At 43.7% G+C, this 17,017-nt stretch overlaps 1 protein-coding gene across 1 annotated transcript in view; it reads left to right on the top strand.

Annotated features, from left to right (window-relative positions):
- The first annotated feature begins 6,672 nt into the window (after positions 1 to 6,672).
- KIT (KIT proto-oncogene, receptor tyrosine kinase) overlaps positions 6,673 to 17,017 on the top strand; it is a 51,696-nt gene continuing 41,351 nt past the window's right edge. Inside the window, exon 1 of the mRNA XM_042812059.1 lies at positions 6,673 to 6,739. Coding sequence (XP_042667993.1) covers positions 6,673 to 6,739 — 67 coding nt within the window. The remainder of the gene's footprint in view (positions 6,740 to 17,017) is intronic.

Raw genomic sequence — 17,017 nt, forward strand, 5'->3', positions numbered from 1 at the left:
AACTAAGCCGTTACAATGCAAATTCATCAAGTGACAATTCCAGGCATCCTTCCCAGGATACGGGAATAGCCAACAGCCAATGAGGAGGTGGTCAGAGTTCCTGCAAAAACTCACTTGCATTGAATAACTGGCTGCACGAGGAAATTTGTGAAGATGATGGAATCATCTCAATTTGAAAACTCTTATATATATCAAAAAGACTGAATACCAGTTCTCCAGGTGGAAAAACTTCAATTGAGGATTGGATGACAAATGTGGAGGGCATGACCTTCAAAATGGGGATGTACCCCCAGCTGCCCCTTAGTCCACTTGTGACATGTATGTTTTTCTTGACATTTATCAGCACTGGAGCTTGGATATATACACTGCATTAGCAAAAATACATAGCTGACAAAAAGCTCCAAAGGCCTCTGTCAGTACAAGATAGCTGTATGAAAATGAAATAAGACTGATAGGAAAATAATCTCTTAGAGACTTTTGGTTACCAAGAACTGTGAAGCTAGATTGCAACGAAAACATAAATATGTGGAAACATGTTGTATAGTGCTCTAGGACACCGAGGCACTGCCTTGCTATGGGTTGAGCACAGAAGAGTGACAGTGTCTATAGGATATCCCTAAAGTATTTTAATTTCATAGGAGTTACTCAGAAAGTTGTGGAAGTGGAACAGAGAGAGGTAATAGAGAAGCTGCTTGCTATGTGGATCCTTCATGCCACCACCTCAAAGACCAATATGGTAACTGAAAAGTACAGTGGTTTCTAATAAGCTCAGTTGTCCATGACTGTCTTGGGAACTTTAAAAAAAAAGCAGCAGAAATTGTTCAGCTCTGTAGAGAAAACAGATAGGAAAAAGGCTTCTTGGTTTGTCTGAGAGAAATACTGAGCCAGTCACATGAACCAGCACTCTACTATTTTGAGATCTTCCTTCTCCAAAAGACTTTGATGCTAATAAATACTCATTGTTCTTAGGGACAGACACTGATATCCTTGTTCCAGACAAAGTGGTAGAATGGTGACAAATATGCCTTGGTGTGCCCGTTGTGCCTGGCAGGGCCAACCCTGGGGTAGGATGGATGCTCCCATGAGCCTCCCCTTGCTAGATTTGAGGCTGAATGCCAGGCATGTGAGAGAAGCACAGGCTGAGGGAACTGAGCCCTAAGGTACAGCCCAGGTTTTGGTGAGCAAAGGGCCGCCGACATATTTCCCTAAACTGCATTGAGATGTAAACAAAGTGAGACCTTTTGAACTTCAAAGATGCCTGACAAGGCTCAAAAGGATCCAAACAAGGTCTGACACAGCTCAATAGTGATAAATTAAAATATGGCAAATAAAGATACTTCGAGAAGTGATGCAACAAGCAAGTGATAAAACAAGCAAGCTTCTCAGTCCATCTACACAGGGAATGCAGAAATGACACCCTCCCTGTTCCCCAAAGCACACATTTTGACACATGTGATTGCAACCAACTGAGTCTTATTCTTCTTTCTAGGTCTGCATGCAGGTGGATGCAGCTTCTTACTCGATCCCCAAATTCATACAAAACACTGCAGTTTAGTGAAAATGTCAAGGGAGTCAACTGGATCTCACGTGGCTTTAATCACCTCAGAAATGCCTGACAGAGCTTCTCTACAGCCATTTATTTAGATTTCAGACACAGCTGAGAACTTTGAGAGAACATAGAAGGATTCTTTATGAACTGCAAAGCAAACTTAGCTCTTGTCACAAGATACAGAGCCTGGATACATTTCCAGCAACCGAGAAATTAATATCCTGTTTGGAACAGGCAGAGGGGGCAAGGAAAAGGCTCCTTGGCTTTGCGGTTCCTGCTGCCACTAATGGGAGGATAAAGGACAGAGAGTAGCTAGGTGGGAAAGAAGAAGGCTTTCAGGGAAAACAAACCACAGAAACATGGAATCTTGGAATCACAGAATGGCTTGAGTTGGAGGTATATTAAAGTTCATCCAGTTTCAACCCCCTGTCATAGGTGGGGTTGCCATCCACCAGCTCAGGCTACCCAGGGCCCCATCCAACCCAACCCTGGGTGCCTCTCAGAATGGGGCATCACAGCTTCTCTGTGCAGCTGGTACCCCACTGCACCCTGAGTAAAAACTTCTCACTGAAGTTCTAATCTAAATCTCCTCTCTTCTAATTTAAAACCATCCCTCTGTTTTCTATGAGACATTTCTCTACAATTGTTTTGATATGTTAAGCTCACTCAAAAAAACCACCCCAGAAACAAAATGAAATAAGACAAGAAAATACTTGAGAAGACAGAGTCAGAGAATCAAAGAGATTGAAAGAGATCTCTGGAGATCATCCAGCTCAACCCTCTGCTAAAGCAGGTTCCCTACAGGTTTTCCTAGCAGGTTGCACAGGAAAGCTTCTAGGCAGCATTTGAGTATCTTCAGAGTGGGAGACTCCATAACCTCCCTGGGCAGTCTGTTTCAGTGCTCTGTCACTCTCAAAGTAAAGTCTTTTTTCCTCATGTACATATGGAACTTGCTACATTCCATTTTGTTTCCATTGCTCTTGTCCCATTGCTGGATACCACTATAAAGAGCCTGGTCCACTTCACACCCACCATTTTAGATATTTATAAGCATTGATGGGATCCCCTCTCAGAACTTTCAAACTAAATTATTGCGTGGAGTAACAGTACTTTTACAAAAATTGATGTAGTTGTAGCTCTCAGCAGTGGCCTAGGCAAGTAAAGCAGTAAGTGATAAAGGCAATAACCACGCTTTGCAATTCATAAAGACAAATCTCTTTTCTTAGTAAGACTGTGGGCTATAAAGTAACAAAAATGTTATCAAGAAGATTAGAGCTTTTATTTTCCACTTAAGCTTATACTGATAAGACAGCTTTCACAATAGTGTGTTATGCATGTGATAATACAAGTTGTCTTTTAAAACAGAATATATTTCAAGCTTCAATGATGATTCTATCTAGGCTCTTGACATTTGATGCTGGAAAACTCCTTAATTAATTGGGATAGCAGTGCTGATTTAAGATCCTGGGCACAATGGGATTTAGTGAGCATTTTACAAAATTGGATTAAAAGGGAATAAGAGATACTTCCCACTTCAAGTAAGACCCAATGCATTCAATCTGAAGGCTCATATTCCTGAGGGGAATGAGATAAGGTGTCCTCTTCATCTGCATTAATTTTAGAGTAATTCCTGCTAAAAATAACAGATATTTATTCAGTTAAACTGCATGGAAGACATTAAAATCCTACTATACAGAGATAGTCTAAGTCTAAAGATATATGCCTGTCAACTCACCCCAGTTCTCTGCACACACCCAACCTTGTGTGTTCCAGTGTGAAGATGCAGAAGGCTGGAGTTTAATAAAACTGAAGGCAGTAGGACATCCAGAAACCTCCAGCCTTCTAGAAAATCATTCCAGCTTCCATATTCCAGGAATACACCTTGCTGTGCCAACAAGATAGACAGCAGCCTTCACACTATATTTTTAATTAATAAAAAAAAGTCTTGGAAAATTCAGTTACACTTTTGTAGGTTAACATTAAGATACAGCAGAGTAATGAGTGCAGATGGCTGCACCATGGTCATATGACATCCCTGACAGCCAGGTTTCAGAACTGCTGTTCCAGATGAGCACAAGAAGCAGAAACTGAATGGCTTTTCACTTTAAACAAGTTTAACAAACTTTTATGCCAATGATTAGACAGCTTTTACAACAGCATTGGTAAATCGATAGACATTTCTCATAATTTCTCAAAGCCTGTAGGAATCACAGATGAGTTAATTCTGGAACTGCCTGCTTTGCTGGACCTTCCACTTTATACAGAATAGCAGAGCTCCAGACTAAGATCTATTAATCTGCAATTTAGAGACAGAAAAGTATAGCCTTTATAGAATAACTCATTATCACTGAGTTTATCAGGTGGGAGTCAAGCTGGCATCGATTGACTGTATCAGAAAGGCTTTTTCCTCTCTTCTTGTTGGATATGTCGTGCTGTAGACAAAATAAATCCCACAGATTATTTATGCTACAAGGGTTTAGAATAAAAAGATTTTCATAGCCCTGCAAATAAACTGCTCGAAGCCATTGCACTAGTTAATTTCCAAATGGATTTTTATTCAGATACAAAGATAATGCAAGTCCTTCATTAGGTCACCAGTTGTTCAATGACACTAGCTTAGTCTCACCGATAGAATCGATCGATGTGATGTTTATCTCAGTGAGCAGCAACAGGGATATGTAAAAGCAATCTTGGGAATTGACTAGTTGGAGAATCTGGTCCCCAAACGTTCTATTACTTCAAGGATTTAAAACTGAAGCGAGCTTTCCAAAAAAGGGTTTCATATATTTCTCCAAGCTTACAATTTTTATCCACATCTGTGTCCATTCTCTGCACAGTTTGCAAATCTCTGTTCTTTCTCTAGCATGTCCACTTACTGCAAGCCGATTCCAAGCAGGTAATGAGATGAGATGGTGCTCCCTCTCCTGACACACAGCCACACCGTGTCTGAATGACTGAAGAGAAGATGTGAGGCCAGCTGCAAATGCAGACGAGACCCATTTTGCCTTCAACCTGCATACTCTGGACAGGAGTAGAAAAAAGACATGAGAAAGCTCTCCACTGTTTTAAAAACTTCCTTTTTCTTCTATGATGCAAGCAGAATATGGACAACAGAACTTACATATTTCAGTGCAATACTCTGGGGTGATGGAAAGGTTGACTACATTATCATTGTGATTATTAAAAAGAAATGAAGTGGCAAGTTTAAAGCCGATCCACCTATGTCTCCCTCTTACTATAGCTATTTGTAGCCAGGCAAAATAGGTGGAGAATACTGCTGCCATTCTGAGCTTTAGAAATCTAACTTTCAGCTGATGCTTGTGAAAATGAGGCACATGATGCAGGGCCACGCAAGCGGGGCTTCATGTGATCGGCGATGTGCAGGACAGCAAGGCAGGCCACTAACTGAAACAGCACTAATCAAACAGAGCAGGGAGAAACCTGTCACGAAAACAACGTCACGTGCTCCTTGATAATGCTTCAGTGGAAACCTCTTGTAGCATATTCTGCTCTGCTTTGGCACCCACAAGAAATTAAACTGTAAATGCCCTGAGAATTTATAAAAAAAAAAAAAAAAAAATCCCATTTTTTCCCCCTCTTACAAAAAGAAACCTGGAAAATCTGGAAAGCACTAAGATTTTAAGTATTTTGGCCATTCTGTTTTCACTGCTCACTATTAATTTGATGAGGCAAGTACCTAGTGAGAAAGATGAGTTTAAAATGATGTTTGATTTTGAAACTGTCAGAGTGTTAACAAAAATGCACTTCGTTTTGCAGTGAGGGAAGGATTCACCCATCAAAAGAGACTGCTGTCAGAGATGAAAGAGAGCAAAGAAATGGAGAGAGCCATTTTAAACATATAAGACAAGACTTTCATCTAATGGGGGACCATATGGGACTATGCTATTAACCTTGAAAAAAATCTGACAGTAGTGAAAAAGGAAAGAAGTTGAAGAGAAACAACACAAAAAAGGAGTCATTTACCTTCAGTAACTTTTCTGATCTGTATTGCCACATTTCACAACATCTACATCTATGTTTTTCCATGGTTAAAGGCTATGTCATATGTCCACTCCATCCTCCTGTAAGCTGGAGGTGTGACAGCCTGCATGACCCATCCCCACTTGTCCTTGCGCATCTGAGCAGTGAACACCTGGGCAGCACACACCACATGTGTGGCACTGACAGGCACAGCAGAGCCAAAGCACACGCTGCTGCAATTTGTAGGGTTTTTGCCTGCAGAGATCTGCCTCTCCAGCTGCACATGCAAGTGCTCCTGGATCCTTCCTGACAGTTGTCTCACCCGTACTTAAAAATACTCCCTCTACGGAATTCCACCACCTCCTCTGCTCAATGCATTTGTAGACTAAATTCTCTTTACTCTTTGCAAGTGCTTTCCTAACATTTAAGCTATTTCTTTTGCTTTTTGCTGGTAACTAAATGGATTACTTTTATCTTGCCCTTGAGGGACGTGAAAAACAATTGCTCGCAATCCTCTCTGTAAGAACCTTTTCCACGTTTAAGCTCCCTGTCAGCTTTCTCTTTTCCATACCAGTTCTTTCCATCTTTCCTTTTGTGTCACAGGACATGCCCTGCATCTCACTTCTGTACTCTGCCCGATCCATAGCGCCGGGTTAGCCCCAGGCGGGTCAAGTTCGCGATCCCGGCCGGGCAGAAGCGCTGCTTGGTGCTCACACGTCCACCCAGGCTCTGAGTGCGACACAAACCGCTCTGCACCCACCCTCTGGGGGATACTTGCTTCTCCCCGAGCCCTGCGCCCACCCCCACGTACCACGAAGCCTCCTCTCTTCTTTAAATATTTTTTTATTTGGGTGAGTGGGTGTGTGCGCGGGTGGTCGGGGGGGGGGAGGTAGGATTCTTTCTTTTCACCGCCCCCCCTCCCCGCTCACCGCCCCTTCGGGGGGCAGCTCCTCACCTGCGCCCATCCCGGCGCGGCGGGGCGGGGGCCGCTCGGCGCGGCGCGGCGCGGGGCGGGCGGCGGAGGCGGGGCCGCTGGTGGCGGCGGGGCCGGCAGTACTCCGCAGCCTCCCGCGGAGCTCGGGCATCTCTGCGCGCCGGGTGGTGCGAGAGGCAGCCGCGGCGCGGCGGGCTCGGGGGGCGGCATGGAGGGTGCGCACCTCGCCTGGGAGCTGGCGCACGCCGTGCTGCTGCTGAGCCTCATCCCCGCAGGTGGGAGCCGCGGGCGGGCGCGGGGCAGCGGGGCCGGGGGAGGCTGCAGGGAGCGGCGGCGGGCCGGGGGGCGGCAGCCGGTTTCGCTGGACGCCTCGGGAGAAAAAAAAAAGGAAAAAAGAAAAGAAAAAAAAAGTCCTTTGTTTGTATGGCGCGGGGCTGGAGAGGGGTCAGGAAGGTGCACACCCCCAGCTCTCCGAGCCGGGCTGTTTTGACAATAAACTATCTCTTAATCGGTACAAAATGTCCCCGTGGTGAAGTGCTGCTGGAACAATAGGCGAAGGGCGGCCGCCGCCGTCAGGTGTCCGCGCTGCCCGGCGGGGCCGAAGCGTGCCCGGGGCGTCGCGGGGGGACGCGGGCTCAGCCCCGGCTCGGAGCGGAGCCGCGTCGCTTCCGTCTCTTCGGGGGCACTGCGGGCAAAAAGTTTGGTATGTCGGGTGATGGACCCGGGGGTTCCCTTCCCTGCAGCCGGAGTTTCCCGCTCCTGAGTTCATTAAATGCAGCACGGGGCTGCGGCGCTGGACGGGTTCGCACATGGCTTTTGGAGCAGCCGGTGGCACAGTGGCGCCCGAGGAGCGCACGCAGCGCGTCAGAGCGGAGGACGCGCAAGGTGTATTTCTGTGCTCTTAGCTCAGCGAGAGCTGAGGAGGTGCGGTGGGATGCCGGGCGACGGAGCCGCTGCGGCCACGTTGCAGAGCTCAGCGCAGGGAGCCGACAGCGGCCGGCTTTGGTGTGAGCGCTTTGCCTGAGATGTGAGGCAATCGTGGAGCTATCAGCGTTTCTGTGAATATTTTGTTTGGGTAATGTTTCTGTTTTGCTTCCCTTTGTTTGTTGATGCTCGCAGCTAGAATGTGATTGCTGACGGTTTGGACTTTCCTGTTCAGAGTATCCACATGCAACTGCAACATGCTGTTTGGCAAAGGAAATACCCATCAGTGGGTTATTTCTCGACATTTCTCTCTGGAATGTACTGCTTTCGCTCATTAATACCCACCAACTTTCCTTACTTCAAGTACTTCTAGCTTGTGCATGAAGGTTTCCCTTCCTCTCACGGTTGCCAGGTGGAACGAAAGCTTAGATAACTGTCAGTGTCCTGGAAGTCATGGGAGTATGTAGGGGCAAGGAGGGACCTTCCTCTCCATGCTTCCTCTGGTTCTGAGTCAGATGTACACCTGTGGGAGATGTATCACCTCACAGCCACGTCAGACGAAGTGGTGTCGACAAAAATACATGGTGCTGCATGTGGAGGGACTTGCTGAAGACAAGTGCCTCTGGGTAGATGCATGTAACATCTGTTTATCACACAGGTGTAGGATACTAGGGCTAGCTTTGAGCTGCAGGAAGCATCACAGCGGATGCTTGTGTCCTGTTGGAGGACACCAGAAGTGACAGCCAGGGCAGAGCTGTGGGACTGCTCCTGTGTGTCCTTGCAGACACTTGGACTGGGTGAGCTCTCTCTGTCCTTTTGTTTACACATATACAAACTTATATTAAGTATCTTTTTTTGGCTTTTAGTCAAGAGCTTCTTCCTTTGGCTGCAGATAGGAAAGGAGGATGTAGAAAACAAAGCTTTAAGTAACTTCTCAGAAAGTAAACCATTCATCTCATCTGTCCACAGCTCCTTCCTATTTTTTGTTTTCCTTGCATGTGCTTCCATCTTTCCTTCCATTTAGGGATGCAGTTTTCTGAAATGATCTCTTCTGCGTTCCTCTCCTGTCCCCTCAGGGCTCTCCCTGTCCCCAGTGCTCCACCAGAGGCTGTGTGGTGTTTCCACCCGATGGACATGGAAGGCTGAGCACGGTTCCTTTCAGCATCCATCAATCTCCCCTTTTTGCAGTCAGCTGCAGAGTAGCAGAAGGCTCTCTCTGTGCCCAGAGGGAAGAATGTCTGTGTCCATAATGCTTCCCACACCTGGCAGCTGGGAGGGAGGAGGACTGATGGAAGAAGACAGAACATGGTGCAGGTTCTGATTGCTGTCACTCAGTCACTAACCTGACCCCCTCAGACTGTCCAAAACTCCTGCCTTCCCTGCTCCCTCATTTCTATCTACCTTCTTCTCTCTCCTGCACTTATATGTGGCCTAAGGCCACTGCCAAGAGTAGAATGGCAATTTCAAGGATTGCTCAATACTTCACTCTTTTCCTTCCGTTACAACCAGGAATTTTCTCCTAGCAAGTGCCTAAGTGATTTTCTCTTAAGGCTTCATAACAAAGAGTGTGTTAAATTTGGCAAGGATTGAGGCACACGTTTGCATCCAGTCAGAGTACCATTTTCAGGGACTGAAGGAATTCCCTGTGCTCTGTTCAAAGGTAGAGCCTCTTGCTGCCAGATATGCGCAGCTGCACGATGCTTGGGTAGTGCTGGCTCACCGTGGGCTTTCCACCAGAAACTTATTGATTGTTGCCTTCTGGAACAACAGTGCTGCTCTGCAGGTGTGGATCAAATGAAGAATCCTTACTCGCCTCCAGCAGGGACATACTGCACCAGGACACAGGTGGAATCATAAAGGATATGTCTTAAGCACATGTAAACAGCAGCCAGCGGCAGAGGATGGGACAGATCTCAGAAGAATCTCTGAGTCACACTCAGGAGTTTCTCATAGTTACAACTTGCCCTTTCTCTGTGTATTGTGAGAGGCTCTGATGATACCTCTGTGTTCTCTGCATTTGAGCCTGCTGTGTTCTTAAATGCTTTGTTAGTGCAAGCTATTACAAAGATTTCGAAGGCATAACTGTGGTTGTTGAGCTACATACCCAAATATTGTGCGCTTGTAGTTTGAAGGAAAGCTTCTTTCCAGCCTTTCAGTGAACACTCTGGTGTAATCTGAAGGCAAGGAATAACAGATTCTGGATGAAACAAGTACTTCACAGTACCAAATTGTTTCAACAACATATATGTTTATCTACAACACATGACAACTGATCTAATCTGATAGCAATCTTGTAGAAGAGAGGCAGTAATTACTCAAGGTTAAGGCACTTTTCAGCTGTTTTCTCTCTGTGCTCATGAAGATGAATGCCTCAGCAGAGATCAAGCGCTGCACATTGTCTTGCTCCACGTATGTGACACGCATTACTTTACAGATGTTGTTTTCTTTTTGGTGTAGTACAAACATCTTCCAGGATTTTGACTCATTTCCTTAAGTCTCTTTCAGCTGTTCAAAGAATGGCTGGAGGAAATGAGGTCTAATGCCCTAATGCATTGCATTTACTGTAAGAACCCTCTCAGTTTAAGTATAAAACGTTGTCTTTTTGTAATTTCTTAATGCCCTTCTGAATATAACCCCTGCACAGAAAAAAAACTGTACTTGTTTCTGACCTTCAGAAACTCAGAGCCTGCTGTTGAGTCTCTGACCTTAGAGCCTAAGGTGTTTGCTGTGTGTTATGTGAAAGAGGAGATCTGATGCTGAAGACCAGGCTTATTAGAAAGTGGTGATCCATATTCAGTGTGTTACATCTTTGGGACATTTATTAAAGCAAGTCTGAAGAGAATACACATGCACAGGAAGAACTTGAACACCAAATTTTCTTCTTCTATGTTACCTTACTGCAGAAGTGTTATGCTTTGTTTTTTCAACGAATGTTAGGAAACAAGAAGAGGTTCTCCAAAAGGTGCCTGACTCTCCATAACAGTGCAACCTGCAAACAGGCACAAATGAGCCCAGTTTTAGACATGTGATCAGTCCTGATGGCTTCTTGCCAGGCACAATGGCAGCTGAAGTGCGCTGTTTGTCCACTGGCCAAGATTGCTGCAGTTAGTGATAAAGGCACAAGAAGAGTGCAGACATCTGTGTTTGAAGGGAGAAAGCGACTCCCGTTTTCTAGGCTATTCCAATTAGAAAGCACAGTAACTGTTAATCTCTCACTGGATTTACTCATGAGGTTTGCATTGATTTATTCTGTAAACATAGGTTTTCAGATATACCTTTAAATGGATTTTTAATGTTCATTTTAATGTCACAACAGAATTTGTTTTGTAGAGCACGTAGGGCCCTTGGTTATGTTATCTTTTACAGAAAAGAGGCACAAATAACACATGAGTTTCTAACATTGCTAACATGCCATGCAACTACAAGGCTGCTCTGTACAGATCCTTCCTGGAGACCGTAACTAAAATAAAGCATCATCTAGTAGTGTTATCAGCGACAGGGAGTTTTGTCATTGGGGGGATGACAACATTAAAAGTCTATGATTTGATATGTCATCTGACAGCTGAGTCCCTAATCATGTAATACAATCATTAAATATCTGATCGGAGAGGAACTCGTAAGTCAGCTAGGCACTGACAGCTGTAAATCTGAGTGATAAAGAGGACACATGGGCTGATTTAAAGTAGGAAGATGTGAAAACTCAAGGGAAATCAGATAGACAGACATAACACATCTCTTGTAGGTTCCTTGGAACCCTGACAAATGCCAGGTTACTCCTATATTTCCTTTCTTTCTCCATCTGTCATTAACTTACGCCAAAAGTGCTCCTCCACCCACACTGGGTGACTGTGCACTTCATGTCATGGAATGGACTTGCAGGAAAAGCTTTGTACAAAGCCACTCTGCAAGAAGAAATTAAACTAGTGAGTAGGAAAGACACTTGCAAGTATCTCCGTCATGCAAAGCCTGCATGTTTGGGAGGGGGAGAAGCAATCTGGGTCAGTTGTGTGATAACTCAGCACTGTTTCGAGCATTCACATACCTAGGCCATTCAGAACCAAGGCTCCTGCTGAACAGATCATGAGATTGAAAACTAGCACTTGGCTCTCTTAATCTCCTTCTTTGTTCAGGATTTAATGGGTGCACCGATTTCATGGATGGAAGCCTTTGTCTTCAGCCCTCAGGACTGGAAACTTCATTCTTTGCTAGATAAACTGTGCATTACATCACATTAACCTAACTTCAGCAGTTGGGTTTCTAAGAAACTGAGCAGGTACTAGAAATCCCTGCAGAGCTGTAAGACTGAAGCTGGAGGGGCTGCAGAGATCATCTGGTCATCCCTGATGTTTGCTGGGCTCAGATATGGTACATCTTGCCAGGCAGGCTCCAGCCTCACTTGCTCTAAGAGAAACTTGTGGTAAAGATTTTCCCACCTGTTTTTGCTGCTGCTTAACTAATTGTTCCAGTTCAGAGCTTTTCTGCTGTCCAACCTGTCCTTCCTTGCTGTTGCTTAATTCCTTTTTTTTTTCTTTTTTTTTCTTTTTTTTTTTTCCCCATGTTCTGGTAGACACAATGAACTGCTCATCACCTTCCTCTGGATACACAACAGCATTTCACATATTGACAACTGACATCACTTCTTTGATTTTTTTACAGAAATCAAGTACAGCTTCTTTAGCCTCTTTTTTTTTTTGAATCTTCTTTTCTTTTAGTACATCTTCTGTAGTCTGTTGTCTTCAGTCGTTAACTTGCTTGCATCCCCCATAGAGGATGTGTAAAGTCAACGTCTGATGCCAGATGAGCCATGTAGTGCTTCCAGGTTTAACGAGGTGGTTACCTCCCCTGTAGCATGCTGCCATTTGATTCAAGGCATTGCAAAGCAGATTTTAATCATGATTTAAATCAGCCAACAGTAAGCCTCGTTTTAACTGTTTTGCATTTGTACTTAATCATTTTGTAAAGAAAGGTTTAACCTCCTTTATTACTGAGAGTTTTAATTAAATATTGCCTTTGCACTTAATGTTATACTCAGTTTGATTAATCACTGTGCATGTATTTAAGCAATTATGTAGCTTGTTGTATATACACGTATTCTGATTCTTCACGTGTATGTTTTAGTGTGAAGACAGAAAGTGTTGACATTTGTTAGATAATTGATTTTTTACTTACGATTTGCATTGATTACAATGGAGGAAAACAGAATTCTGAAATGTTCTTCTGTTGAGATAAATGGCAGCACTTAGAAGCCAGCCAATTCCAAAGAAAAAACTCATTGACAAATGTTTTGAAATAAAGAATTAATGTCTGAAAGCCCTATCTATAGTCAAAACCAGCGGTCCCTAATCACTACGCTGCAAAAATTTCAAAACTAGCCGATCTCATCCTTTTTATACTTAGAATGGAAGTGGGAAGAAGCATTCATGTTTGTTTTTCAGCAGCTCATCCATGAATGGACGAGTTGCTTAATTGAGTTGTACTGCATGAACTGAAGTAAGGAAAATAGTTTATCGGCACCTGCTAGGAAACTCTGGATGCCAAAGGCTGCTTGGTTTGTCACTGCAGCACAACCTGCCTGGAGGTGCTCAGCTGCTGGCTCCCATCAGTTCACTTATCTGATTATCTTTAAAATGTTGGTGGCAGATGTAAAGCTTGAGTAATATTTTGCCTTTTTTTTTTTTTAATAGAACGTGTAAGTTTGTAGATTCAAAATTTTAGAATATTTTTGATTTTAAAAGGAAAATATGCACTATAAATTCTGCACTATTATTTTTAATGGAATATTAAAATACATATGCATTGTAATGTGCTGATTCTGATGGAAATGAGTCTGTTTGCCTTAGAACTGTAGATGCTCCTCTGAACTAGCAGCTGGTGCTAATGCCTTCTGTTTCTGCTTCTCGGTGGTTGCCCAGTTCTTTCCATTACTTTTGCTGCTCAACTCTCTGTTTGCTGTTTTATACAGCACAGAAGTGCTTTCTGAGCCTGGATGAGCACAACTTTTTAACTTCGAAAAGAAATCACATTATCTTCAACAAAATAAAAGCTTCCTTCCAGCAGTGTTCATAGTAGCACAAGCTGTTGAAGTTTCCTATTCCATAGCATGTCTGACTTCCAGGTATTATATATAAAATTACTGATTAAGCAGTAATGCTAATGCCATCATACCTATGAGTTGGGGTATGCAGCACAATAAAAGAGGTCAGATTGAAGGAGCAGAAGTAAACTCTGTTTTTCTCTTCTCCTCCCGTAAACTAAATACCATCAAAAAAGATGTCAAAATGGGATTTCCTGCTTAAGCAGGTGCTCAGACTGTGCTCACAGCAGGGTGCTATTTCGTCCATCCATCTCTTCGAGAGTATGAAGGAGGACAACTTCTTCAGTAAGTACCTATTCTCGAGTATGCCATGTGTGCAGTTTGTGGTAGGGCTGTGTTAACAACTAGGAAAGAAAGTATAAATCGCAGTCAAGATATATGTAAGACTTCTGCTGATGTTGGAGATAAAGTTAAATGGCTGAATTATGTATCTCCTTGCCAGAAGAAGACTTGAGAAATGAAACTGGATTGTCAGAAATGTATCCTAATCTCTGCACTCAAGGCACTTCCAAGACATTGTCACTGACAGATCTCGCTGCGTGTCAGCATGATTACCCAGGGCTGGATTAGTTCACCCGGAGATTCTGAAGAACCTGCCAAGGAATCATAGAATCACTTGAGATGGAAGGGACCCCTAAAGGTCATCTAGTCCAACGCCGATCCTCCAGAAATCTTCTGAACTGCAGTATGTGTACATGAAAAATATCTGTGCCTCTTCTGTAAATTTGGAGGACGTGTTTATTACTCTGAAATTCTTATTTATTGCTGTAATTTCTAGGAAAAAGTACTGAACTAAATATTCAGAGAAAGTCAAAAGCAGTGCTTCTCTTTGTGGTATTTAATGTGGTCCATCATAAGAACAATGATAACAGAATTATGCAATTATTGGTAAGTTTTCCTCCCTAGAGGCCTTATGTAGATGATTACCAGTGCACCTTTTAATGAAATTGCTACTGTTTGATAAAATTACTGCCAAGATTTGAAATAATTATAATTCTCATAGCCAGAAGTCTTACATCTCCTTCCTCAATTGAGCCTTTTCCAAATAGGCATTAGTTCAGATTGCAAAATGATTCATTTTTCTTCAGTTTCTCATTTATCTCCATTAAAACCACCTTTTCGATGGATTTCAGAAAACACTCTTTTAAACCCAAGTTGTTCATTACAAGGAACATTCATTCAAAATGGAAGTTGAAAGATACTGCACCTTTTAATGTAAATGTCAGCAAAAAGAAGTGAGAAGGAGAAGCTATAAAAGAAATAGGCTGGATGAGTGACAGCTGCATTTGTATACCCTGTGCATTAGTGCACTTCTTTTAACTGTTCTCTATATGTACTTTATAATTTGTTTATTTATTTATCTAATAGCTACAAAACTGTAGGAACAGCTGTTTAATAAGTAATTCTGGAAATTAGAGGTGTAAAAGGAAATACTTCTGTAGAAGTAAGAATCAGTCTAAATGTTGTTTAAATCTGTGAGCTGACAAGTGTTGAAGCAAGCAATTAATCTTTTTTTTTTTTTCCCCCTGCAAATTATACTTAAATGTGTGCATATACACTTTTATTTATCTTTCTTCTATAATTTTACTTTGAACGAGAATTAGCAGGTAGTTGTTCTAAGCTCAGCCCATTCTTTTTGCTTAGAAAACTGAACTCTGGTTTTGTTCATGTGCACATCGTAGCTTCCTCCTATAGTAGGAAGTCTGGCTGCAGAAGACTGCAGTGTCAGAATAGGTCATTGGCCATAGCACAGCAAGATGAGTGACCAGAGTGCTGTAGTGCATAGGGTGCTCTTACAGACAAAAAAAGGCCCAAACCCATGACTTCTCAGAAAAACTATTCAGGCGTTGTCATTTGCAGCTATGGGAGGAGCTTGGTGTTTGGTGCTGCTGTGGTTTTTCTGTATGTGTGCTGAACTAGAGTTGTGTTTAGCTTCGTGTCTGCCTTTGCAAAATGCCTTTTTTGACTGCATTAGCAGAGTAAGTCATGTCAGTCAGAAAGGGCATGCTGTTTGGTGTCTTTTTTGCATGGCTTGAGTTTCCTTGCTCCAGCAAGGAAAAACAAAAGCTGGGGAAGAGGAACGTTCATATCCTGCCTCTGGAAGGTGCAGGTACTTCCTCCAGCCTCCAGCCTCAAGCAGGCTATGCATTAGCTTCTAAACCAACTCTTGCACATTTGTGTTGCGGGTCATGTGCAGCACTTGGTCTGCTCAGCCTGCTTCTGAAATGAGAAAGCCAAATGCAGATAGGTGCATTTGCTAATTGCTGCTGACCCTACAACAGGACCTGCTGGCTTCTACCCACTCGCACTTATCCTGCCTGAAGCTCCAGTGAATGTTTCTCTCAGAGATTGGGATCTGCAGGGGTTAGGAGATGAACTGGCCTTGTGTTCTTCCCTGCAGTGTGTTGCTACCTTGCCCCATGCTTGCTGTTTCTGCTTAACCATGTGTAATTCAGAAGGCAGATGACCTCTGTTTGACTGTAGCTGTCTGAGCTGTTCTCAGCGCTTTTATTTGACCTATGGAGCACCTTCACAGGGCATGAGATATTTGGGGATGCAGATCTGTGTAAGAGCAATACTAAGACACAGAGCCACCTTCCTGTGGAATGTCACTGCAAAGGGAGGTGGCATGGCTGAGTGTTCCCCAGCCCAGACCTCTCTGCTCCTGTGGTTCCTCACACTCCAGCCTCCATGGATGATAAAGACAACCTTTGTTCCCGGCTCCATCTATTTCCTCTCTGGAATTTGCCTTGGGTGAAATTGGCTGGCTCCATACTTGCTCTTTGTGTTGGGAGATACCCATTTCTCTGTCATGCTGCCTGTAGAAGTCTTTTTTGGCTGCTGCTTTGAGCACTAGAGAGGTGAGCTCCAAACTCCTGCCCTCTCCAGTTCTCCACTGCTGCTCCCTTCCCCTTGGGATGAATGGCTTGGGGCAGTGGGAACACTGTGTGAGGAGGCAGTGATTGCCCTCATGCAACTGGGTAAGCATCAAAGTCCCCACTCATACTCTCCTCTGCTTTTCTGCTTCTTAACTTGGAGCTTCAGATGATCCAAAGCTTCAGTGAGTATTTCCACACTGGAAATGTGGAGTATTCCAGAGAATTTGGTGGTCTGCAGATGGCACTGACTCTGTCAGATGCATTATAAGCAAAACAGTTGGGTCTGCAGGGCAGTTTAATCAGTCTAGACCCTAAAATACATGCTTGGTGACTGTTAAGTTAGCTTTCAGTCTCCAAGATGAAGATGGGGCAGGTCAGCATTTCTGTCAGCTAGGAGTTGTGTTCACATATGCTGAGGTTCATATATACATTCAGGGAACAGTCGTGTCTTTGGTCTTTTTTGATCTATGTCTTTGAGGACACTAGCCTGGGTGTTGGCATGGATGGTTTCTTCTGCAAAGAGGCCATACTGCTGGCCTTGTTTTTCCCCGCAGCATAGCTGCAGTGGTGTGTGGTGTAGCTTTCAGATCAAATCACTGAAAATTGACATTTGCCGTTGCTAAACTTTACATCTAGCATAAGGGAGATTGTCTGCT

The sequence above is a fragment of the Centrocercus urophasianus genome, unplaced genomic scaffold, assembly GCF_019232065.1.
Source record: "Centrocercus urophasianus isolate 14NV4802_14NV808 unplaced genomic scaffold, USGS_Curo_1.0 seq_13, whole genome shotgun sequence".
NCBI classification, from domain to species: Eukaryota; Metazoa; Chordata; class Aves; order Galliformes; family Phasianidae; genus Centrocercus; species Centrocercus urophasianus.